This window comes from Buteo buteo, chromosome 16 (genome assembly GCF_964188355.1).
Source record: "Buteo buteo chromosome 16, bButBut1.hap1.1, whole genome shotgun sequence".
Lineage (NCBI taxonomy): Eukaryota > Metazoa > Chordata > Aves > Accipitriformes > Accipitridae > Buteo > Buteo buteo.
This window is the reverse complement of record NC_134186.1, coordinates 19,153,352-19,179,577: the sequence shown is the minus strand read 5'-3', so window position 1 is coordinate 19,179,577 and position 26,226 is coordinate 19,153,352. Positions and strand designations below refer to the sequence as shown.

The 26,226-nt window shown below is 41.0% G+C and overlaps 1 protein-coding gene and 1 long non-coding RNA gene across 6 annotated transcripts in view; one reads left to right on the top strand and one right to left on the bottom strand.

The window, feature by feature from the left end:
• AMPD3 (adenosine monophosphate deaminase 3) overlaps positions 1–2,721 on the bottom strand; it is a 34,356-nt gene extending 31,635 nt beyond the window's left edge. For 3 of the 4 annotated variants that reach the window (XM_075048074.1, XM_075048072.1, XM_075048075.1), the window contains exon 1: positions 1,830–2,220. Coding sequence is in view for 2 of the 4 variants with exons in the window: in XM_075048072.1 (XP_074904173.1) it covers positions 1,830–1,851 (22 nt within the window). In the remaining 2 variants the exon portion in view is untranslated. Of the gene's footprint in view, positions 1–1,829; positions 2,221–2,419 lie in introns of those variants that run through there. The other variant, XM_075048073.1, reaches the window with a different exon arrangement.
• On the top strand, positions 2,058–24,972 carry LOC142040331 (uncharacterized). 2 transcript variants are annotated; one of them, XR_012653173.1, is made up of 5 exons: positions 2,058–2,156; positions 3,788–3,860; positions 21,936–21,998; positions 23,965–24,088; positions 24,197–24,972. It is a non-coding gene; the product is annotated as an uncharacterized LOC142040331 (long non-coding RNA). The 2 variants fall into 2 exon arrangements; XR_012653172.1 differs by lacking the exon at positions 2,058–2,156 and adding an exon at positions 2,800–2,930.
• Positions 24,973–26,226: the final 1,254 nt, after the last annotated feature.

The window sequence follows — 26,226 nt, the reverse complement described above, 5'->3', positions numbered from 1 at the left end:
CAGAATCCTTTTTGGTTACAAAAATGCAAACATATTTTATAAGATGGTACTCATTCAAATAATGATGTAGGCTGAAAGTCAGCATGGTAGTTTTTAATCACTCCAGGCATAACTTATCAGGGCCCCCATTACGGTATTTCTGTAGGCATGCTGCAAGTTTCACGTGTTGATATGTGATCCTTATGATATGTGATCCTGTTGTTTTCAGCCTAAAAGATTATAATTAATGTCCACCTGTTTTCACAGTTGCTTTGAGAACACTTTTGCTTTTATTCTAAAAGCAAATATAGTATCAAAAGGTGACAAGAGATATATTGGACCATGACATGACGACTTAGTCATCATCTACGTTATTCTTCATTCTTATTTTGTAAGAACCAACTCACAGCCCAGTGGAAAAACATCACTGCTTTTAAAGAACTGTGGATCTGACTCTATGCAGTTTTTCTGCCTGGATAGTATTTGTTTCACAGTTAGTATTAAGTCTTCATAAAATCAAGTATAACTACACAAGAAATATAAAAATACATACATTTTTAGCTGAATGATTCAATGACAATGCACTACGTTGTCCCAGAAGCATCCAAACTTAGATTTGGTTTCTCAACTTCAAACCTCAATGAAGTCATGGGAGTCTTTCCACTGACCTCAATGAACGCAGTTGTCAGCAACAGTAACTGCCATACATACAGCTGCCAGCAAGAAGGGCCTTTTGGGCCACTTCAGCCAAGCAAGAACAGCCTTTATAGTTACTCGACTACAGTAAGAGTACTAGTAATAATAGTGAAATGTGGAATAATAATGTTTCTTCTGCTGCTAAATCAGCAATTAAAGTATTTTCAGTACTAGCTGACTAGAACAGGAAAAATCAATTGTTTGTATGCTTATCATTGGCTGAGCATTTTCCTAGTACAAATGAACTTTTTCTTAGAGAATTGTGGTCAGAAACAGAAATGCAGTAGGACTGCATGAGAAACTATACTGCATTTCATATCATTACAATAAGATAGTGAAGAGTCAGAATATATAGGTACAAGCGTGATCCTCTACTGAGACCAAAGGGTGGTTTTTTTCTCTCTTACAGAACCTGATCTCATGTTCTCCACTAAAGCAAATGAGAGACTAATGCACAAAACATTTTGAAAGGTAGGTTCACCCACATCACTTACTAGCTTATGTCACCAAAATGAGTTCAATAAACCCAAAATTGTTGTGAGGCACTTCATGCGATACTCATGCAAACTGTGCCATCCCGAACTGGAAGACGGATGGGGATCTTGCATCCAGTATCCTTCTACAGAAGTGCTGTCCTTTACCCAAGGTGAGTGCCTGGGAGAGTGACAACTAGACATCTTAATGGGATGGGGAGAGGGTACGAATGCCAACCAGCAAAAATGCTCTTTTCCTAAATACCTCTCTCTCACAGAGCAACTGCTTTGGTTGCTCTTTAGTTCTGCACCTTTCTGGAAGGAAAGCAAGCTATTTCCCTTGAAACACGCTGCATAAAAGACATGATGGAATGACTATTTAAAAAGCAAGTATTGACCAAGAATTTAATGGGACTGACTGTGTAATGAGCACACGCCATGAAAACAGCAGCCCCCGCCGCCTCCGACCCCCCGCGGGCGGTCAGCTGGCACCGCGGGGAGCCGCATCCCGCCGCCGCGAGCAGGTGGGGCCAGGCCCGGGCCGGGCCGGGCGGCGGGCGCTCCCGCCGCAGGAGCCCCGGAGGTGGCAGCCCGGGGTCCGTCCCCGCCGGGGCTGCGGCCAAGGTCACCACCACAGCGGGCCAAGCCCAGCACGGCGCTGCCTCCTGCCTCGGGACTTACCTAGCGCCCCGGGGAAAGCCATGTTGGGGCAGGGCAGGGCCACGCCACCTGCGCTCCCGCCGGCTGGAAAGACTCTGTCGGAAGCCGCCGGCGGAGGAGGCGGAGGGAGGAGCTGCTCCCGCCAGATGCCGCCGCCGCTCCCCTCTGCCGCATTCACCCGCCGGCCGGCCGCCCTGGTACCGCAGTGCCGCGCCGCCGCTTCCCCGGCCCTTTATGGCCGCCGCGGCCCCCGGGCGGAGGAGCCCGCTCGCCGCGCCCCCGGCCCCGCCAGGCCGGCCAGCTGCCTCCTGGGCGGCAGCATCGCGGCCCGGGGCGGCTCCGCAGCAGGTGGGGCCGGGGGCAGACGGAAGGAGGGCGCTGAGGCGGGCGGGGGGGGGGGGGCGGTTTGCAGCCTCCCGCCGGGCGAAGCGCCAGCCACAGGAGCGACCCCCGCCTCCCTGCCCGCGGGTCCGGCGGGGCGAGGGGGGGGCTGCCCCGCCCCGCTCCGCCCAGCCCTGACGCGGGGGGCGAGCGGCGCGGGGGGCCGTTAACGGTCGCCCTGACGGGACGGGGCGGAGTGGGGCGGGCAGGGGCGCGCGCCCTGTCCGTACCTTGCTGAGGAGACGCCCGCTCGGGGCGGCGGGAGCTGTTTCTCTCGGGACGCGGCAGCCGTTTCGGGCACTGTCCGGCGCCGCTCGTCCCGCGGCTGCACCTGCGGCGACGGGACTGGCGGGGGCAGGGACAGGGACGGCGCCTCCCCGCCTCGGGGCCGCGGCCTCAGCGGGAGCTAGAGGATCCGAGGGGAAGGCTTCGTCCGCCGCGCCGGCCCCTTCCTTCCCCTTCCCCTTCGGCGGCTTCTAGACAGAAGTCGCGCTGTCACGCGTCTCCTCGCCGGCGTGGGAGGGAGCTACCCGGGGCGCGCCGCCTCAGCCCGGCCCCGGCCCACCTCAGCCTGCCTGAGCTGGCCTCCTCAGCCGCGGGGTGGCCGGCGCGGGGCGCCTCACGAGTGCCGCCTTCGCAAGCGCTCATTTCAAAACTCCTCCTCAAAAAGCGCTTTAATGCAGAAAACTTTGGTTCGAGACCAGAACCTCGGGAGGCTGGTGCAAAGATGACACCCGACAAGTAAGTTTGTGGACGATGTATCCCTATCAGAAGTGCTTTCAACAATGTACCGGGTGTGGTTCAGGTGCTCGTATATACTAAAAAAAAAAAACAAAAAATAAAAAATCTTCCCGGGTAAAAAGCCCAAGACAAATAACTGAAGGTCAAAACAAGCATGACTTGGCAGGAATGAGGATCTTAATATGTATAATAATTTTACCTTATTTTGAGAGATTCTGGGCCCTGAAGCTGAAAGGTTTAGGGGCGTTTGTGGTAAGTTTGGGCTTACAGTACTTTGGAGTCTAATCTGAAGGTATTTAAATATAAAACTATCTACAGTGGTGGGAAGCACTGGGAAGGAAGGTAGCGACTGAAGAACAAGGTCCTTGGTGTAAAAAGACAAGCAGGGTAAGGGTAGATTTCCCAAAAAGTGTGAGGGATCAGGTAGTTCTGTGGCAAGTGTGCTGTCCTCCCAACTTGGTAAATGAAGAAATGCTCCATTCATAAACTGCCGGGGGGGTTGGCTCCAGAAATTCCTCTACACAGATAGTGAAGAAATGGAAGCGAAAAGAAAGTAGGTGACCATACGAAGTTTGAGTTGCAAAGAAGAGTTGCAAAAGTTTGCAAAGACGACTAGGTATTTTCACTCTTGTGCTAGTATCAACATGATCACCTTCATGTGCTCGTAAAAAAAGCTAAGAATTATGGCCACAGCTGTTGTATGAGACATGTACCAATCCAAAGCATTTGAAAATGAGTCAGCCATCCAAAATCATAAAAATATAATTTATTTTAAAATAATACTACTAAAAATAATAGACATTGTTTCTTAGCTTGGAAGAAAAAGCTTATGCTGTGTGTGCATGTTTCTCCCACAGTAACTCTTGTCTTCATCAGCTGCTGCCAGGCTACACCCAGACAAGCCATCTGCCACCCAGGAAGCTACATACTGTAAGTGTCTGTAACTCTGACTCACGGTTGCCCTGCCCACATGATATATGAGTAAAGGACACCTGTTGCTGCTGGCCATTTAGTACACCCATTGATTGCTGATCTGTTAGTCCTGCTTCCTTTCTCCTGTTTCCCATGTCCTTCTCCCAACCATCTGCCTGAACTTGCCCAAACTTGCCTGCTTCCCATCACAGAGTTTGCCTGGCAGTTTGAGCTCCTTAGTGGCCCTCTAATCATAATTGTGCCCTACCTGCTGGACTCAGGTATGCCATGGCTTCTTGGATTCCTTTTCTCAGCTTGGCAAATTGGTCTTGCCTCCACTCTTGATTTAATCTCTCTTCTAACTATGGGATGCAAAAGACTGGAAGAGTTCCCTCTTATGCTATCACTGGCTTTGTACCAACTGCAGTGAAAAAATAACGGTCTCAAAGGCAACTGAGTTTCTACAGTTTTCTTTCATGGAAACAGGCAGCTCTGTATGCCTCAAGTGAAGAAAGCATTGCAGTGTGAGTTCACACTTTATGAAGGCCAGAGAATTCATGCAAAAGGGAGACCTTAAAAATGCCTTAACAAAGAAAAAGCTTCTATGAGCACTGGAGTACAAATCCACAAGGACACAGGACACTTGTTCTAGGTGACCATGACTATTTAAGTGAGCTCTCCTTTCGTAACAAGTTGGAAACCTTTAAAGGCAAACTGAGATAATAACTTAGTAAATTCATCTATAGTAATTGAAGCATTAAGAAAATACTATTGCAAGATCTGTAATAACGTCAGGATGGATTGTAAGAATAGGGTAATGGTAATAAATTAACAAGAAAATACTTCAAGTCCTCTCACATTTTGCAGGAGTAATTATTGTGATCAGTTATTTTACAAACTGTTTTCAGAACATACATTCGACTAGTGGGTCTAGTTTCATGTCCCATCTCTGCTCTCATAATGAACAATTCACATGTATCTTCGGGAAACAGAAGTAACACTCAGCTGACAACAATGAAATAGCATATTTTCAATAGTAGATGTTGTTGTACTCTTCCATTAGCACCTGTAAAACATAAAGCATTAAATTTTGCGTCCAGACTTAGAACAGCCCAGTGATGTCAGTCAACACCATGTTAAACACTTGCCATCTGGCCCATGAAGGAGTCTTTCTGCCAGTGCAGTTTGTGGGTGAACTATACTTTGTACACCTTATTAAGATTAGTGCAAGTGTCTGGAGTTACTTTAAGTGTTCTGATTCCTACTGTAAAATGTCAGTACTTCCTGAAGCTGTGTGGGTTTTGGTTCACTTCTTTTGTGTAGTGAGCCGTAGTTCTCTCAGGAAAATTTTACACTGTGTAAAAATGTATTTCTTTTTATCTTCTTAATCTTATACAAGAAAAAAGTTACTGCCTTCCTTTCACCACAAAGTTACAACTGATTACATTTCTTTATATTATTTTTTAAACTCTGTATTTCTATTATGCCTTTAACTTTCTTTAAGCCCTACTTTAGAGATTATTCTTTTGGTGACAGTAGTAAACTCATGATTATTCCAGTGTACGTGGTATTTGGACTGCTCTTTTGCAATCAGTCTATTTTAATGAAAGGAAATGCAATAAAAGTTTTAAAGATTTGCTTGCATGTCAACATCTACTGAGGAGTGGAATAAAATAAAGAAAACCCTAAATATACATCTGTATTATTAATACTTATTTTTAGAAACAGACAAATCTTGTCCGGGAGATGATTAAAGCTGGAATGCATATTCATCAAAATTAGGAAATGGTCTCTCATTTGTTGTTGTTATAACACACTGCTTTCATTTGAACAGTGCCTTAAAAGCTAATGGATTTTGAATTCATTTTTTTTAATAGATTCATATTACTGACTGTGATATTGATAACAACAAAACAACTAATGGATCAAATGAAATATTTCAATCTATAACGTACCCATTAGTGGCGTACAAGCAATATTAGACCTAGTACTTACTTTTCTGATCTTCAGTCAGTTCAGTTAATGATATGCTTGGCCCACGTGCATTTACTTACAGAAGTGTAACTGATGTTCCAACAGCAAAAAAACACAGTTAAATAAAGTAATCTCCAAAAGCTGGAGGGGAGGTTTGTGCCAAATGTGAAACATAATTTAATCTCATTATCAAATGCTCTACTAGAAAGGAAGAATGATTCAACTTTTTAAACAAAACAATAGATGAAAATTGTAATCATTCAAAAAGGGAGAGAATTATTCCACTGAGTGATTGAAATTATACAAAGCAAGTAGTATCTGTCTGTTTTATAAAGTCAGCAAATCAAAAAGCATCTTATCCACTGCTTTTCAAAAAGCTTGTAGAAATTAATTGCGCATATGGGTTTTCAGTCGTCTATTTGAATGAGACCCAGTTAAGAACTCTTGATACAGATGATTGGGTCTTTCTCAGTATTGAGTTAAACTAGAATTTGTAAATCTAAAAGTTTGATTCCTACTCTAAATATAAGCAGCAAATTTTCTAGGCTTTGGAGACTGCTCAAGGCTATTTGAGAAAGTATGTGAGAGGGGCAACAAGGAGGAGAAACTATGATTAGGCCAATTTTTCATAATCTCCCATCTTGGATAGTTGTGGTGTTCAGAGTACGTATATACAAGATACAACTATGCTTATATAAAATGCAAAATGTTTTGGAAATTACTTGTACTGACATTAGAACTGATAGTAGGTTTGGAATCCTTTTTCTTGTTTTTTTTCAGTCAAATGACATTCTCCTTTCTGAAAGGATACCTGTGAGTATAGTTATCCTGTAGTATATTATTATAAAATAAAATACAGTGTGCAAATGTAAATCTGGTTGTTTAAAAACTGAAATGGTAGTGCGAAAACTATAGAAATTATAAGAGGATGTGACTGTTCAGACACTGCTTTAAAAATAAACTAGGAAAGTATCTGTACAGTCCTAATAATCTGAGTCCGAAATAACAGCAGTTTTCCATGAGTTTATAAATGGAATATACTGTAATACTTTGTTGCACAAGAAAGGTTTACAAGCAAGATGGGACCCTTTGGTGTGTTTGGAATTGTAAGCTGTCATTCAGATATTTGGAAAGCTTTCTTTCCAGCCAGTTGGCAGATTCTTTGTTGGCATAGACTAACTGCCTTGCATTGTCACAACAGCCATGTAAAAATGCTAGTTTAAAACCGGTTTATCTCAAACCCACTTAGCTTGGACTTTGCAAGTATTTACCATTGATGGAAGTCTGCCTTGCTCTGATATTATACCTAATTTATCTGAAATTCTGCAACTGTTCTAAGAAGGAGAGATCTGACTGTATTAGACAAACCTGTACGTGGAGCTGAAAGACCTTTAATCTGATTTATAAAAAGGAGGATTTTCTGAAAATTACATTTCATATCAGTTATGTGATAGGCAGATGAAATACTTTTTAACCACCGCTCTGGTGTACAATGCTGTTTTACTCAGCTTTGTTTTCAGAGGAATATTATTTGCTCAGAATGCACATAAAATAAAATATTCAGCAAGCAACAGTCTAATAAATTAGACACTGCCAGTGCGTGATAAATAATGAAACGGTGTAATTAAAGCTCACAAAGGGGAACTCTGTGGTCTATTCTGGAAAACCCTAAAATAAAGAATATTCTGAATTATTTGATTTCTGCAAAAATCAGTACTGGAATCTAAACTGTATGTTTAGAATTGGTTTACATATTATGTTTGCAGTGGCAATGCAAATAGTTCCATTAAGTGATACTCAGTTCTGCATTTGTATTACTTTTAGATGACCATTAAGGTTTTTGTGATGATCTGTGACAAGGGTTTGCATCTGGATTATTTGGCCCTCAAGCCAGAAGTTTCATTCCTAAATAACATATCTGTGTGATGTGGGTGGAGCACATAACTGCCCAGAAACTGGGAAACGCAAGATATGGTTTAGTCATAACCTCACAGAAACATTATATGGCCTTAAATAAACTCGGCTAGGTGTTGCTGAACTGCAGTCTTCCGTGTTCCTGTCTTCTCTTTGTTTTATAAGCGTAATTTACAAGTCTCCTTTTACAAGTGTGAGTGAAACTCTGCAACCTCCGAAGCCGCCAGCTCGTTTGTACACAGGAATTCGGTCTAAGCGTCCGCTTACAGCCCAAATAAACCTCTATATTGCTTGTTTAGTGCTAAGCAGGCATAGTTGGCAAGAAATCCAACCCAAGACATTCTTATTTTCATGTAGAAACTTAAACTTTCACCTGGGGCAGAACTGCTTGATTGTTTTTATCCAACCTGCCCGAGTGAAAAATGCTATAGTTAGGCCTATGCTGATACGCAAAGTGACTTAGAAAGTCCCCGTCTTCTTTCCCTAAAGCTCATCTGAAATATTAGATATGGGAAGCTACAGCCTGTGAAATTTCCCATCCTTTTTCCCCACCCTACAGGCCGTGGGGAAATAACGTCTTTTATTTTTTGTCACCGCGGTTTGCCAAGAGGGCAGCGTCGCCCTGCCGCCGCGCAGCAGCCGGCCCCGCCGCGCTCTCCGCCCGGCCAGCGCCGAGGCCGGGCTCCGCCGCACCAGCGGCTGCGCGGGGCCGCGGCGGGAGCTCGCCGCCCTCCCTGCGGCCTGTGGCCGCGCCGGCGTTATGTAAACAGCAGTTACGCAAGGAATGCAGATTTCACCTTACATAACCGTTCATTCCTATCAGAGACTTCTTTATTTGTGCCATTAGTGCGTATAAATTAAGAGGAGGGAAAATCAGCGGTTGCATTATTAGAGATGCATCTCTTTCTGGTTCCAGAGTGACTTGACCTGTTCGCTGCTGTCATACTTCTCACTCGGGCAATTTTGTGAGACTCCTGTCTCTCCTCTGACCTGGCAGAAGTTCCCTTCTATTCAAAAAAACCAGCACACATACCTAAGTCATGTTTTTGCCCTTCTCTGGGGTCTAAGGAAGACTTTACTGATTCATAGTTATTGCAGAGAGTAAACTTGATCCAATACGGACAAAGGGAAATCAAGTTCTGTGTATCTCAAGCTTTATGTTTCAGCTGCTGCCACAATCAGAGGACCTGATTCCAATGTCTGTGTGCAAACATAGATTTCCAAGTCACTTAAGTGCCATCGGGGCTAAAGAAAAGAGCCCCATAACTCAGTCTCTAGCAGGTATTAGGAGAGAGATCCCAGAGACAGTGGGGCCTGTTTCTGTTCCCTTGTCCTCTCATGTGCAGGCAAGGCATCATCAGGTGGTGTACACTTGGGATACTTTCACAGAGTAGTAGATGCTGTCAGGGCTTCTGTGCTTGATGCTTACTCTATGACCTCTATACTTATTTTTGATCCTGCAACTCCTACATACCTTTCCTTTTTGATTTAGTGCCCCTGATAAGTTGGGGGGGGGCATTGGGTTGGTTGGTTTTATGTTGGTTTTTTTCCCCTTTAGCCTTTTTTGTCCCCAGAAAGACCTTGAATTCCATGGATACCTTGAAGGATTGGTGTACAGGGGTGCTCTGCTCATGGTTTTGCTCTGGTTCCCTATTTAAACATTTTTGACCATACACCTTCATACCCCTTTCCTTTTTCAGTTGTTGCTAATGCCCAGCCAGCCCTATAAGGAAAATCCAGTATGAACAAAAACATTAGTAGATAGTTAGATGTTGTCAAAGGCAGAGGAATCCTTTTCCTGTTGTGCTTCACCTGGATTGGTGTATAATCTCCATGAATCTGGACTATCCTAACTGATTGTCATCAGTCAGTGAATGTCTTCCAAGAATGAGTCTGGTTCCAGTTTTAACGGTGTCTATTTTGGTGTCCACAACATCCTATAGTAGTGAGCTTGTTCTACAGCTTCATTGTGCACTATGAGCCAGGGGGATGTGAGCCAGCTTTGATCCAAAAATTGTACGACCAGATATAGCACAGTTCTTTGAGCTCTTAGCTTTTGCTGGTCAAGACTACAGCCAGTGTAAGCTCATGTCTGCCCCCGGGTATACTGCAAAGACATCCTCTAACTGATGCTTAGACAGGTCACAGCAATGCACTATTAAGCCAAATGAATGTGCCACAGATTGCCATCCTCAGGCATATTGTGTTACCATGGAAAGACAAATGATCTATGGGGAAGGTCTCTGTATGTAATAAACTCTTTGCTACATCATGCAGCTGAAAAGAATTAATTTCCACAGGGAGTAGCTCTGATGTAGACAAATCTCTTTGAGACTCAGGCAGTCAATAGAGACTGGAGCAGATGGAAGAAAGTATGAAGTGAAAGGTAACCTGCTAGATTTGTAAGCTGTTTGAATGGCTTATACCTGTCATCTCCTGTGTGATCCAGTGGGCATAAGCAGAGAGTAGGGGAACAGCCAGTCTTCTCAGATCTGGACAAAAGTGGAAGAAAAAAAGAGCTGTTAAACTAATTGTTTGGCTTCCCTAATAATCAGTTTCTGAGTTTTGACAGCCTTTTGTTTACAAAACAGAAGCATCAGAAGAATCTAGAACTTAAATTAGTAGATAATTAAAAAAGAGACCATCACATTGATATTTCTTCAACTTTGTTTTTTTCAATTTGATTTAGTCCTTCTTCAAAACTCAGATTGTGTTGTTATTTCATGTAATTGAAATATAAATTTTAAACCGTTATGTGTATGCTACCCCAAAACAGTGGGGAAAGGCAAATTTGCTGTATGCAAACATTTAGTAATCTGGTACCAAAACTGGACATTTGGTAAAAGAGCAAGAGTAAACTTCACATACATTCTATCTCTTTGCTTTTCCAGATACACTTAGGCAGTTCATAATGTACTGAATCTGTTCATGCAAAATACAGCTGTTGTCAATTGCCAAAATACTTTGCAAGGATTACTCCAGTGATGAATTCTACAGGTGAAAATTGTGCACTAGGGAAGAATAAAAAAGTGTTAAAGGCATAACCATTACGGCTATGTCCAGGGTGATAGTTGCAAGGTTGCCAAGAAAAAAAATGCATCCATTTCTTTTCTGACATGAGGAAGTATGCTAACTGTGGCTAAAGACTAGAGAAGAAAGGCCTGTAAATCTGCAATACCTCTGAAAGACATATAAAATGTTTTCACAGTCCCCAATGAAATTAGTCAATTTTGCTGATTGATAATGTGGAATCAGTTTTCCACATTAGGCTAGTTTGGGTCCCTTATTCTGAAAAGAAGCTATCTGACTGCCAGTCAGCCCAGCCAGCTCTGGGATGATCACTTTGGAGGAATGGAATGCAAGTATAATCCCTCAGGACAATTTTTCAGCATTTTTCAGCATTGTGGGAAAGAAGGGGTGCTTACATGACTTGGGGATCCATAGCTGCCTTAGCAGTGCCTTGAGTTACTTGTAACAAGCTCAAGACAAAAAGGAGAGAGTTTTTCTTGTGCCAGTAGAACACAGACTGGTGCAAAGTGGTTCAAGAATTGGAAGAGCATATCAACAACTTAAAACCGACTTAAAACTTTTGCCAACTGTGACAATTCGGTAAAACACGGGAGAGAAACTGAAAGCCAATGCCTTTTTGCCTCTTATGCTGGCTATCGGTTCCAAGTTGGCCAAAGGCTGAAGACAATTTTTTTTTTAATAGATATTATTAAAATTTTATTTAAAATTTATATTATTGTGATCATTCACAATATATAGGCCCTGCTAGAAAAAGTTACATAGTCCATAATGACTGTCAATGGAGCACATCTCTCTGAATGCCATCTACTTTTCAAAACTCTTGCAGACTTGGGAAATGCTGTACTTAAAAAAGCCAACAGAGCCACCTAGTGTTTAAATTAAAAATGTACAGTTTTATGGAAGAGCAAGATCTAGGTGTGATCTCAATGGTCAAAGAGGGAAAACAGCTCATAGTCTTTCATATTAATCCCTGACAGTTCTTGTTTCTTACAAACTGTACAGTTATTGATGCTAGAATTAACAGTGTTAAAATTGTACGTGGAGATTTCTATTACATCACTAGAGATGCCCAAGACTAGTCAAAAAGTTTTATCTGATACTTAGCCACAGCCACTTTCATATTATCATTTTTAGTTATATATTTTCATTTCTTTTTGGCGTTTAAAACCTTCAGATACCTGTGCTGCTTTGCTGCCTGGTGCTTCAGGGTGTACTGTGGCATTCCTTCTGTGAATTGTCTTTTTGGCAGTCTGGCATATCAAACTTGATGCAATGCTCTGGAGTTGGTCAGAAAGCTGGGAAGAGGCCACACTGCAGGTTTCTTACTTTTTTCCTCAAAATGCTGCAACAAGCTCCAATGGCTGTTATCTCCCTTGCTGGTAATCAACAAGCATACATGCATGCACACGACAAACATGCACAAAATTTACACCGATTTTTTCCTCATCATTTCTCATGGTGAACTCAGATATAATTGCTCAACATTTGTCATCCACAGTCATTTCCCTTATGACATTTTCACTTTGTCATTTTCTGCCTCCATAGATAACTTACAGAGAAGAAGAAACATGATTTTTATAGTTATTGTCTAAATAGTTGGGCTGGCTTTGTTCTCCTAATGTAACCTAAGAAGGTGAGTGCAGATCAATTAATTACTCAACAAATAGGCAAAACAGAATTTTGCTGCCCTATGGAGAAAAACCTGGGGTCAAAGCAGAGCTGGGTCTATGACTGAGCCAACATAACAGCTTCTGCTGCCATGGGAGTTGTAGGACAGGGGACAAAAGGAGTCACACGAGATAGAGCCACTGATGTTTCTGAGACAAACCACCTCTTCCTGGGTCCATGTCAGAAGTCGTTGTCCCATAATCATTCTCCTTTTTTTCTTTTTTTTTTCCTGTCCAAGTCTGGTCTAATAGTATGGTTTTCTTAGGTAGCATGCAGTGATTTGCTTAAATCCTAATGTCCATTTAGCAATCTAGCATATGTGTAATTCAAAGGTAGGACAGGCTTTCGGCATGGGAACTTATCTGACCTAACTGGGTGTTTGAAAGATAGTTGTCTAAATCTAAGCTGGTGTTCTAAGATTCTTTATAGTCTGTGAGAAGAAGCAAACACTGTAAAAAATGGTTTCTTTTGATCTCCACATAGGTGCCTAAGAATGCTGGAGTCAATTATTCTCAAGAGTTGAATCCCGCGTGGCCAACAGTAACTACTGAAAATCAGTTGCTTACCTGGAATCTCAAGAGTGAGGCAGAATTATATTAGTTATTTTGGAAGCTACTTTTGGATGGCCATTTTAGACAGGGGGGACTATGTAATAAGAATGCTGTCCTTTAAAGGAATCACTTAACAGCTGTACTCCTTTTAGTAATTGCCTATTGTGCTCAAGAAAGGAAACTGAGTGAGTCTTGTGCTTTATAAATCTATTTTGCTTATCATTGGTGGTTCTTCTGCCCACTATATATTTAAAGTTTTTCAAAACAGTCAGAGGTTCTTGAGTGATGATATTGCCAAAAGTTAAAATTAAGATTCTGATAATAGCACAGTGCATTATTGCAGTATTCTGTTTACTGAATCCCTTCAAAGAGACTATCATATTATCACTATGACCTCAAAAAATGTTAGTCTTGTTTAATCATTAGAACAAAAAGCCAGAGTCCAGAAAAATCATAGTACAACAATTAGGGACAGAGAAGAGCCAACAATGTGGTTCATAGAAAAGACACAAGAAAGACCTATCTGAGTCTGTGAAGTGTTTCCATTTTCCCTAGATGATATACTGCAGAAACCCATGATATATCCAGTTACTCCAGAATTTTAAGTTTACATTAAAGTAGATCATGTGCCAAGCCGTCCTTTTTACAAAAGCTTTTGTCTACACAAGAAAATTGACTGATACATCTTTCATGGCATAAGCTATTTCTGAGCCACTCTAAAAGCTGCAACTAGTTATTTAAGAGCAACTATTGTGGAATAGCTTATGCTACAGTGGTTACACCCATCACTTTCCCTGGAGATAAAAAAATCCATTACAATATTCTAAACGTGAACTCATTGTAAAGTTCTGCAACATTTTCTTCAAGACTCTACAAATAGACAACTTGAAATAATATTCTGAATGACGTTAGTTGTCTTTGAACAGTTAACTCTAAAATCTAATGGCATGACTTGGAATGCTTATTAAAACTTTTTGATTGGAGGCAATAGGAATTAAGCATGAGAAGAAAGAGGAATTATTTCAGGGAGGAAAACCCCAAGGGAAGGGAAGAAAAAGACAGAAAAGGGGACTGAAAGGGAATGAATAGCAGCAAAAGGAAAACTGTAAAGAAGAAAAATCAAAGTGCAGAAATAACAGCGAAAGTTAAGATGGGAGTGTTTCTCAACTGAGAAACTATCATGGTAGTAAGCCTGAGTTAGCTACTACACTACAGAAGGATAATTTATCCCCTTGATCTTAATGCCAGTACCCCGCTGATATCGGTGTGCATCTTGCTGTACATTAAGTGTATCATATAGTCCTAAATTTAGGCAAGCAGTCATTAAACATTGAATTCAGCCTTCTCTGCAGAGTGACTTTACACATCCCTCACGTAGGTCCCAATGCCAAGACAGTATTTTCTCCATTGCATGCCATTGTTCTGCCAGTCTTTTCATTACTTGCTTCATTTACTCACAATATGTCAAAGCCAAATTCTGTGACATTTCAGTCTGAGTATCTATCTGGTTTGAACAGTACAAAGCAACTTGCTGTTTGTTTCCCTCCCTGTGGCAGACGCTTCTGTCTTTCTAGCAGAGTTAAATACTGTGATAGATTGAAGGAAAATTATGTTGTTTCTACACGTATGGCACAAGCTGTTGAGCAGGTGAAATGACAAGGACCCATGCTGTGCAACAAGAGACAATAAGGACAGAATAGGGAAGCAGAGCCACCCTATCAGACCTGCCCTGAGATACTGTCTGAGATGGTGTGCCCCTAGTCTCTCTGCTTCCCACACAATTTATGGATGGATTTTGCCCATCCATGCAGGATCAGGTGCTAAAGTGATTTTACAGAAGTGTTGCTTCTTTTATTTTCATAATTCAGGAGCTGATAAAAGATTACCTTCATTAAAAAAATTGAATTAATCTTAGTTGTGATAACTGAGGCAATGTTATCTATGCAATGGAAACTTTTACCTGTTTTTTAATGTTAGGTGTGTTTTTAATGCCTGTGTATGAATGTGTATACACATTTGCTAAGAAAGCCTTTCTGTCTGAGATTAGGAATAAAAGGGAGTCCTTTGTTTTAAATCTTATAGTTTGACCAAACAATTAGTCAAGGAGGCCAGATGAACCTTTTACTCCAAATGTTTCTGCAGGGGAGTGAAACTTCAACAAAAAACCCAAAGAAGCCAGGTGCTATAAACAGGTATATAAAGTGGAAAAGGCTCAAGCACATAAAAGTACTAGAGAAAGAAATGGAAGGATTTTATATAGGATGGAAGTTAAAACATGGGATGGGAGGTCTGAGTTAGTTGCAGGAAGTGAGATCTGAGGAAGTGAGCTGGACAGGGGAGATTCCGGCTTTCAGAGGAGGTTTCTAGATAACTCCAGACATACCGTTTCTACTTGTAACAAATGATTTAGGATGTGTCAAGAAAATACACATTGTATTTCTTGTGTTATCCAAATGAAGAGCAGTAATGTTTTAAAAACACACGCAATGTGTGTTATAGTAGATATACCTTCCACCTTAGGTACTTCCTAAGGTGTAAAATGTAATTCCAACTATAGTTTTGCAGAGAGTGCCTTAGGGTTCCCTTGCAATTCTGAAAACTGGAGACAGATCAATTGTTGGGTCTATTTCTGTTAAGGGGGAGCAAAGAACCAGGGTCCAGGACATGTATATACCATGGAGGCTAATGGAAGAGGTAATGCCGTAGCCTACTAAGAAAAGCTTAGTGCTACAAGTGGAATGAAATCCAGCACAGCAGTTTGGGGAGCATATATTGGTGCAGTTTGGGGAGCATATGTTCCTCCCCATGGTGCAGTTTGAACAGATCTATGGACCAAGGGTGAGTAGATGAGTTCACAAATAATTTCTCTGTGTGAAGTTATCAGGGACATAAAGGCTCTTTAATATTGTGGAAAGAGGGGAAAATTAGAACCAAAGGCAGTAAGGTGAAGCCAGCAAATTCAGTTGAGAAGTTAGGCATGCTTTTTAACAGTGTGTATGATTAATCAGTGTTGGGGAAGTTGTTGATTTTCTACCTTTTGATGTTCTCGCTTCAAAGCAGAGTACTTTTCTGGAAGCAATGCTTCAGTTGAACAGAGTTGTGGATCCCAATGTAGTAATAAATGGGTAAAATGTAATGGCCTTGACAAACAGCAGTCAAACTAAGAGATCTGTTGGTTCATCCTGGCCTTAAATTCTCTAAACCTGCGAAATTTCTTAGACAGCTTTGACTTCCTCATCCTAGACTTCATATTGCTTCTTTCTGCATTCAGTTTAATGTTTTAAATCCGTGCCTGAAGGCCAGAGGTGCTTTTTTGGTTGTTGTTTAAACACTAACTTGAGGCTGAAAACATTTCTGTTTGTCCAAATCTGGAAAAATGTGGAATGATTATATTACCAAAGGGAGAGAGAAAAAAAAGAAGAAGGAATACTGTGTACCCAACAAAACAGAGGCAAGAATGTAGGAATGTAAATGTGTTACAGGCTCTTATTAGGATTTTGGATGCAAAAATAAAGCTTAGAAAAGACTGAAGAGTTCAAAAGGCATAATATGATCCAGTTTATTTACACTAGAAATTGCCTTCCCTAGATTGCTAAGGTGACAGGAAAAAATTATGAAAAGAAGGTAATCATATTTGGTTTAATTCTGGCAGTTTCCACTGAAATGCCTGTCTCTCTATAACAGCTTTTTTGAAGGAAGTGCCTTGGGGAATTACTAGAAAAATGAGCTTTATTAAGTGTTCATGGCCATCTGAACTACCCACCCATCCAGTATAAATGTGTTCTGGCAAAACAAGTGTTTGTGTTGCCATGGCCTTTCCCATGATGTTATTTTCTCAAGCAAAAGCATTTTTCTAGCTGAGATCTTAACAAGGACACAGGCAGGGTGCCATAATTCAGTCCTTGAAGAGAAAAATAATGATTTGGAGGGAATGGTGAAGGAAAGAGATGGTCTCAAAGGGGGTATAACAGAGGACTTAGATCTATCTGGTGACTCTTTTGCCCAACAGAAGCAGTGATGCCTTCCACTAATCACTCCAGTTCTGTGGGAGAGTAGTGCAGCCTCCACCAGCCCTGCAGAAACACTGATAGGCCCAATGATTCTTCTGTAGCATCCTCAGTATAGGGAAAATCTCTCTTAAAAATAACAGCTCCGTTGTTACTTGCCGAGCAAATCACACACCTCAGATACGGGCTTCCTCAAATCAGGTCATAGGGCCCTGTGCTGTGCACAGGTACAGGGACTCTACACAAAAATATGTCCCCAAGGTCTATGTGGATCCATGTGATATATCTGCAAGATTCGAACTGTTCTATATAGTGCTTTTTTTTTTTCCTTCCTTTGCCCTGCAAAATCACTTAGGGAAGGTCCTGCCTAAGGGTTTCACATTGATTTCTATGCTCCAGTGAATATTTCTGCAAGTGAAAATAATTGTGAATTTTACATTGTTTTCTGATTTATACTCTGGTTTTAGATTAATATTGCAGTGTTTTATCATAAAAACTAGTGAGCTGGTCACATAAGCATTGAACAATATTATATAGTTAGTATACAATGACTAAAGCAAAATTAATGGGTGCTTACATAAAGCGCATAAGAACAAGGCAGGTATTGAGTCACCCTTTCTCTGCATATCTTCCCAAATTCCAGTAATCATCAGTTTGTGAGGTAGAGGTCATACCTGAATCCTTCTGGTTCCCATCCACCAAGAGGCTACAAATTCCTTTCTGAAGGAACAGAAGAAAAAAAGAACAGCTCAACAAAAGGCATGGGACTTACCTCTCATAGGGTTCCAGTGAGATTTGGGCATTTTCCTTCCTTCAGCTCCTGCGAGACAACTCTTCTTTCTCAAACTGCTTTCATATCCACATAGCTCTGTGAATCACAGCAGAACATTGATCTCGCCAGAGAAGGTAAAGGAAATAAGGTCCACAAATGCTAAATGTAGGTCCAAATCCAGTTAAGTATCTATTTGTAGGAGAGAACACATTACAAAAAAACCCAGGTAATGAAAAATAAAAATACAATAGGCCTCTTGGGTCATCTTATTCCCCCAAAATTAATTTTCTTCATAATGCCTCTTTCTCACATCATGAGATGGTGAGCAGTACTCCTTCTGTTTGAAGGAGTACAGTCCACATCTCACTGATACCTAACGCAACACCATTTTAGCAAACAGATCAATTACAGAGCTATGGCAAAACAAAGCAACATGGAACATTTTATTTATCTTTAAATAAAATTAATTAGCTGGAAACTAAGAGAGCAAATAGCATTTGATAGAAATAGCAGAATATGCTAGAGCTTTACTCCAAAAAATGTGTAATGTGTTCCCCTAACTGCTGACACCCATTCAGTCTCATGCTCCTGCATTGAAATTGCTTTTAGAAATCCCAGGAGCAGAGGTCTAGTCAGCCCTCTGGAAAACAATTCCTCAGCCTACCACCTCATGATAAGTTCTTCCTGTTCAACCCAACATTTACCTGCCATCTCATTGATCTTGTTGAAGTATCTTCAATAGCTCTTATTTGTTGTCTTTCATATTCATACCCACTGGAAAAAATCACAAGATATCTAATTTAAAGCTAAAAATCTGCAGGAAGGAGAACATGAGCTAAATCCAGCTTGCTTTATGCAACTAATTCCAATGAAATTAAAAGGCTATTTAGGGGAGGGAAACAAACGTACCCCATTACATAACACCAGTCATATCTTTGATTATTTTTTTTAGTATGACCTTTTGAAAATTAGATTAGAAAGAGAATTCCAAATTAAAAATGAATCAATTAACTCCCTTGCTCTTGCAATTCAGGAGGGACATGTCTGATGCATGAAGCAATACTGGAACTTCATGTTGTGGGATGTATCTGACTCATGGTCCTAAGTGGATTTAGTTGTCACAGTGTGATGTAGGAAGCTTGCAAACTCCATTCAGCAAGAAAGGGGTTGAGCTGGATAATGATTCTGGAGCAGAGGCGAAGGGAACCAGCTGCAGAGGATGACAAGGCTGCCAGGAGAGCAGCAAGAATCACTCAGAACGTAACATCACATGGAGGCATTTCCAAGTTGATGCTGACAGGAATTCAGAGATGTGGGGGAACCAAGAGAGATCTAGAGGCTGGAGACAGGACTATAAATTGAGTTACTGGTGCTTATCTGCTGTCACAAACAGTGACAGTAATTTATAGGTGTACTGCAGTTGTCAGAATTCCCCCAGGTTGCTTGTAAAAACTCTTGAGAGATGGCCTATTCACATGCATTTCCTCTCTTGGAGTTTACAGTCTCTGGAGCTGAAAGCGCTTAATGGAGGTAGTGTTCTCTACTTCAGCTACAGATGGCTGTATTAGTGAGAGCTGCTTCTGGTTTTATCTTTGAAAGGATCGGTCTTCAATTTGAGACTGCTGAAAGAGTGGATATGCATTTAATTCAGCCATTCCTACTACTGAAGCCATAAGCCCCATGGCTGAGTTGGGCCAGACCATGTGTAATGGCATTGGGAATGGCTACAGTCCCTTTTATTGTCTCTGTCTGCAGATGTGAGTAAGCCTCCTTTGAATGTGATTGTGGAAGATTAATTCCCATGACTTCAACATATGAATAGAAAAAAATTAAGATACATTTATATGTGATGGGAAAATTAAGCTAACTTAACCTCATGAACAATGAAAGCTTATAAAATAGTCCACCTTCAACAAAATGCTAAAGAACACAATGTAATTACAAATTAGTTCCAAGTATGCACTTTTTTATTATGAAAATCAGTAGTACATTTACTTAATATGGAATTATTAGGAATGACATGCTTTACTGAAGAAATAATGATGAATTCCTGAACATTAGAGATAAGTTTTGTGGTTCCTATGATAAAATATTTTTAGCTGGCTAACATATGAAGGCATCTAGAATTGTCCCAGTTTCTTTAATGGAAAATAATTTCTCTCATGAAATACTTCAAAATTATTCTTACATAACTTGCGGGGAACTTATTGGGCTTTTACTGAGTTGGAATGTTAATCAAGCACACATATTGCCTAATATTAAAACAAATAGAAATCAGCAGGTATTTTATAACTTTGCAGTATGTTATGTACTTCCTAATATGCATGTGGGATCAATCGGACCCCCAGTTCTCTTTATATTTCCAAATAAGCTATGTGATGCTAAATTTTGATTAAAGATAGATCCAGAACTTCATTTATTATTTAAATGAATAGTAAAACATCTCTTATGTTTAGAACTTGAGGATGGGCAGGGGGAGATGTGCGTTCTAATTCCCAAGCTGCCTTATCAGTCATGCAAAAGCTGTTAAGAACCAACCATTTCTTTGATGTCTTGATGGTTTGTCTGTCAGTTAATTAACAGTTCCTTAAGGTCTAATATCATGGCCCTACATGGAGATATAAGTGAGCATAAAGTGTTCCTTTTATTTCTCTTAATCCTACAGGTAAGAGAGGTAAAGCAGGCTCTGTAGAACTACAAAGGAGGCTTTGGTTCACTTTCCCCAATCATTTGCTAAGATCATTGCACTAAAGAGCCTTCAGTTTCACCTGATGCAAGACTGGAGCAGTTTTCTTAGTCTGGGGACACAGACAACTCCATGTTACTGCTTTGTTCAGGGCAGATTACAAAGTGATGATCCAGTCCTAATTGTGGGGGCTTTTTTCCATCATTAAATAAACTAAGGCTTAACAAGATGTGAAAACTAGATTTAGTCAAATTATAAAACCTTAGTTATAGATTCATACCTTTAGATTATTTGGTTAAAATGTTGCAAACCTTCTTTATAAAACAGTTTTGACCTAGTTCATGTTTACATTCAGGGACTGATGTAACCTAAATTGCAATAGTCCAGTTGTATATCTCTTATGTTTTAGACAAGAGTGGTCGGGTAATTTATTTCACTTTGAATTATCAATTGAACAGTCTAAGTAAGTTCAACATTTGTCCACTGCTTTTTAAATTCCAATGCCAATGTATGTTGTAAATAGTCTAAGAATAACTGTCACCATTGGCCTATCACAGAGAGGTATTATTCATATCCCAAGTCTTTGGAGGAATTAAGTCCTCTGTTGAGATTCGTAAACAATATGCTGTTAAATTCTTGTATAGAAATGAAGACAGCTGATAACACCCAACAGTGACACAGTGGGATTCAGCACAGCGGGACTCAGCTTGGAAGTGGAGGCCTTCCCAGTGCTTATGACTTGCTTCTTCCAAAGATTGTCATCTCTGCTGCAGGGACAGTTGAACTGCATACAGAAATGCTCCCAAGTCACCACATTCTATAACATAAGCAAAATCAGTCCTGATTTTATAGTGGAACAGTTTAGAAATGGCTGGATGGATTATTCCATTTCCCTGTTGTGGGAAGCAAAGAGCAATCATAAAGACAGGCAGCTGAAAGTCACCATCAGTTAAATCTGCCTATGTTTGTGAGTCAACACCTTCACATATTAGAGGGGGCAAATACCAAACTTTAAAGGAAAATACTAACGTTTATCATGGCAACTGGCAATCAGTTGTTTGCAGCAAATCAATATAGGTAACTGAAAGTTTGTTTGTATGTTGAACATTGCCTCCACAATTTTAAAGGACCAGAGAACTGGCAAACCTATCTGTACAAGGTCTGGCTGGGATGGGGTTAATTTTCCCCATAGAAGCCCTCATAGTGCTGTGCTTGTATTTGTAGCTAGAGAGGTGTTGATAACACACCAGTGTTTTGGCTACTGCTGAGCAGTGCTCCCACAGCATCAGGCTGTCTCTTCAACATCCCCTCTCAACTCCAAAGGCCAGTAGGCTGGGTGTGGACAAGATCTTGGGAGGGGCCATAGCCAGAACAGCTGACCCAAAGTGACCATGGGGGTATTCCATACCATATGACATCTGCTCAACAATAAAAGCTAAGAGAAAGGAGGAGGTGTGGGGGGCATTCATTAGTACCTTGTTTGTCTTCCAGAGCAACCGCTATGCATACTGAAGCCCTACTTCCGAGGAAGTAAATGGACATCGCCTGCTAATGGCAAGTAGAAAATGAATCTTTTTTTTCTTTGCTTCTGCACACAGCCTTTGCTTTTGCTTTTGCTTTATTAAACTGCCTTTATCTTGACCCCCAAGTTCTTTACCATCTTATTTTCTCCCCCGCACCGGTCCTGCTGAGGAGGGGAGTGATAGGGTGGCTTGCTGGGCACATGGTGGCCAACCAAGGTCAACCACCATGCTATGGAACAGATGTTATGGAAATGTTGTGATGAACTTCATATAAGTTGGATGCATTTTTATCCCTGCAAAGACCATGACATGGCCAAGAAATGGAAGTGTATTCTTGTCCAAATTCTGTGTTTGTCCTCTGTGTCTGAAGAACTGAAGGATGTTTGCCAAACTATTCAATCGTTGGCCAGAAGTTGGAAGAGCTACCAGAATATGCTCCCCTAATACTTATGAATTATATGATTTCAAGTATTATGTTGCCAGCTTTTGAAATAGTGCTAAGGTATCTAAATGACTAGTATGTTCAGGAAATTAACTACATTGTGAATCTAATCTGTTACTGTGAAGGACATCAACTACCTTAGAACACTGTGGTTCCGCATTGACATTACTCAGAAGATGTTTGTGGCAAGTGATGTCTGATTTCAAACTCTTAGAAAGAATTTGAGAATATGGATCACAGCACAGTGGCAGATAGTCATCTGCACTGATAATATGTTTGGAATGAAATCTTGGCTCCACTGAGGTCAATGTAAGTTTGCAATTGCTGCTTAGTAGTAAGACCATACAGCTGAATGAGGGGGGTGGTTCTCTGGGGTTCTTTTACTTAATTTTGTGCTAAACCAAATTAGCCATCAAGGTGTTACCAGTTCTGGGAAACAATGAAATCTCTTGTTCTGCTCTCTGGGATTTCCTGTTATTGCATGAATGAAAAACAGAGAAAACAGGCTCTATATCTCGGAATCTTCAGAAAGGGAACTGAGGCCAGTGAAAGTGTCTGCTCCTTTCAGGAGATTTGGTGTGGTTATGAGTCTTGGAGACCGGTTTGAGTTCACATACTATCTAAGAGACAGCAATTATAAAATTAAGCCACTCGAGGTCATGTCAGTGTTGCTAGGCACTAGACAGCCACACTTCTTGGTGCTGAGCCATTGTGCAGAGCCTGCCTTGGGAGATATCCCAAGGATACCCGCTGAGTATGAAAGGAGCACTCAGCCAAGAAAAGCAGGAAAAAGTGTTCATCTGAAGTGGGGGAAGGGATGCTGTTTCTTTTCTGGTTTTAATCCGTAGAAGTCCAAGAAAGGGAACTAAAAAATTAAAGAGTGGGAGGACTGAACTGGAGGGGAGGGGAGTAAAAGTATCTTTTTACATCAAGAATGGCCAGAGCAGACCACTGTTTAAACCTTGGAACTTCATTATTCTTGGTCCAGCTGGCAGTCTGTTAGAAGAGTCCTCCTGACTCCTGGGTATCCAGACAAGTTTGGAGAAATGCAGGTTTTCCCATTTCCACTCTTGCAAGAGCAACAATTTCCTTGCCAGAAGCACTGACTAGGGGAAAGCTACATATCTGTAACTAGAGTAAGGACACAGAGAGTTGGGTTGCTGCTTCAGGAGCCCAGAGGGGGCTTCTAGTACCCCACCAAGAAGAGTCTGTCAATGTTGGCGTTGAAGACAGTTAACTGACTGCATTGTGTCTGTGTTCACAAAGACTCCCTCAAAGTACCATTAGTCAAAGCCTCTGTTGTAATATACAAGTTAGATTTCCAAAGGTTAACTGCTCTCTGCCAGAAGAAATAGGTTTCTGTTTCATCATTACCTGCAGAGCTTTCAGAAGCAGGACATAAGCATGTCACCAGAGCCACAGAAAGGGGGTGGTTTGTCTTGCCTGGCAGCCCCTGAAAACCCACGTCCTCCTTGATACTTTTTTGCCTAACTGTTTGAAAACATGTCACTGAAAGGTGCTTGCAGGCAGTAGACATTTCTCTTTACTGCTTCAGGAAAAATGTCCACCCTGGCAAAATGTGATGAGATAAACTGAGACGCTGCCTGAAGAAAAGAGTATCAGCCATGGGCTTTTTCCAGTGGCCAGTGACAAGGGGAGCAGAGATTACAGCTCTCAAGGTAAAGTGAAAGTTTTCTTCCCTGCCATAGCTGATCAAGGCTAAAGTGTGCCTTGATATTGCAGTGAGACCAGGAAATCCTTCTCGCTATTATCTGTATTCTTTTCAGTGCCTTCTAGTAACTAAAGAGACTGGCAAGGGATCCATCAAGTGGTACATGAAGAACAAAAGAGAAACATGGAGCAGGAAAAGGCACTTTTCTGGAGAAAAACTGAAGATTGTGGGAGGTAAACTGAGCTCCATTTTGTAATTGTGTTGAATTCAGCAAGGTAAACCATAAGCCTATAACTTTTAAAAATAATATTCTCTGTTGTAATATATAACAGTCTTTATGAATTGTTATTTCTCTCTTACCACTTTGCCTTTCAAGGCATTTTGAATGTTAGTCCTCTGTCCAAGTGAGGGCATATCTGCATGCACCACCTAACCTCTTTAACCATGTATAGATGCAAATTTTTAAAGAATTGTATATAGAGGGAAAATAACCAAAATAACAGAAACAGATAATCCTGGAACCTTAACACAGTGGTTTTGGTTTCCTTGAAAATTATTGGCAGATTTGCTGAAGAAAAACATGAGTTCACAAAGACTACAGATTCCTACAGGAGGTAATAGGAAAAAGATTCTAACTTGATGCATTTCCCATTTTCTTAAACTTCCAACGAGCTTTTTCCAAAGCTAAACAGTAACACCTAAACACTGGCATACACATGCAGATTTCATTTAGAATTTTCAAAGGTCAGTTCTGAGCAACTATGTGCTTTGGAAATCCATTTAGGAGCACAGATACTGTTCTTGGACAGTAAACAAATGAAGATGGACATTTATGCCTCTTGTTGAACATTCCACAAACTTATAGAGAAGTCCACACCTAAATAAGTTTAATATTAGGTATCATGATATTCTATACATTTCATAATTTCTTAGATACATTTAATTAATTCTTGTTATCAATAAAAGGTATCTTTAACCAGATATATCATCTTCTGACTACTTCTTAGATCTTCTGGATTCGGCACTGTTATACATAGTATGCTATTATTTGCATTTATTTTTCTGGATAACTTTTATTGCACAAGGAGCCTGTGTTGCTGTTCTGTAGAAGTGTATACAACACACTGTGTTCCCCTACAGACTAATGAATTCCTGGGTCTCTTCCCTGAGGACTGACTTCTACCACAGGTTCTCTAATCTGTGTTATATCTGGCCTGTCTCATTCTCCTTGCCTATCTGCCCCCAGTGTCCACTCTTCAGGTTTTTGACCCTTCCTAGCTCTTTTTTTTTGGAGTGTCCATGTTTTCATTTAGAGACTGAACCCTGGCTGTTTTTAATCCAGATAGTCCCAGTTCCCAACCACACCCCAGCTGTCACCACAGACATAGGCAACCACTCTGCATGGCAATGTAGCACAGTGGGCATGAATGTCATAGAACTGCTTGTCTCAGGGACTAGGGATTGCTCCTTGGAAGAGATGACATCATCCATGAAGGTGTAGCCTCTTCGTGTCCACTTGGGTCCCAGATTCCCCAGAGTATCCTTGTTTCCTGTTCTTGCCCTAATGTGATTAGTGGTAAGTATTTCCTTGCCCAGTGAGTCCTACTACTTCACAAAATGAGTGTCAGGTACATAGTAGTACAGGAAGAAAACCCCAATCTGTCACCAAGCCCAGGAAGAGTAAGTTTTTGCTAAAAGAGGTAACTTATCTTAACAAGTCAGGGACAGAGATGTCCCCACAAGCTTACAAACTGAACCATCATACAGGTTCAGCTTTCTAATTCTGTAATTACTTAAATATTTAGTGAAGAGCAGCTGTATTGCAGATTAATGTTTCCAATTCTAGGTTATCTGTGTAGCCACATTCTTCACAGGTGGCAGTGAGGCAAGAAAGTACTTGTAATTTAGCATTTGAAAAGTTGGCATACACTTCTATGTCAGCTTCCCTTTTTAGCTAAATGCTGTTTCAAAAATCTTCCATGTTAGACATGGGTGAAAATAACTTAGAGATTGGAGGAGCTTTTCAGACAGGAGTCAACAGAAATGAAAACCCTCCTCTATCTCTGCACAGTACAAGCAATATTTAAATATCCCAGGCATTTTCACAACAGTTTGCGTTGGAGGAAATCTGAACTGAACACAGAC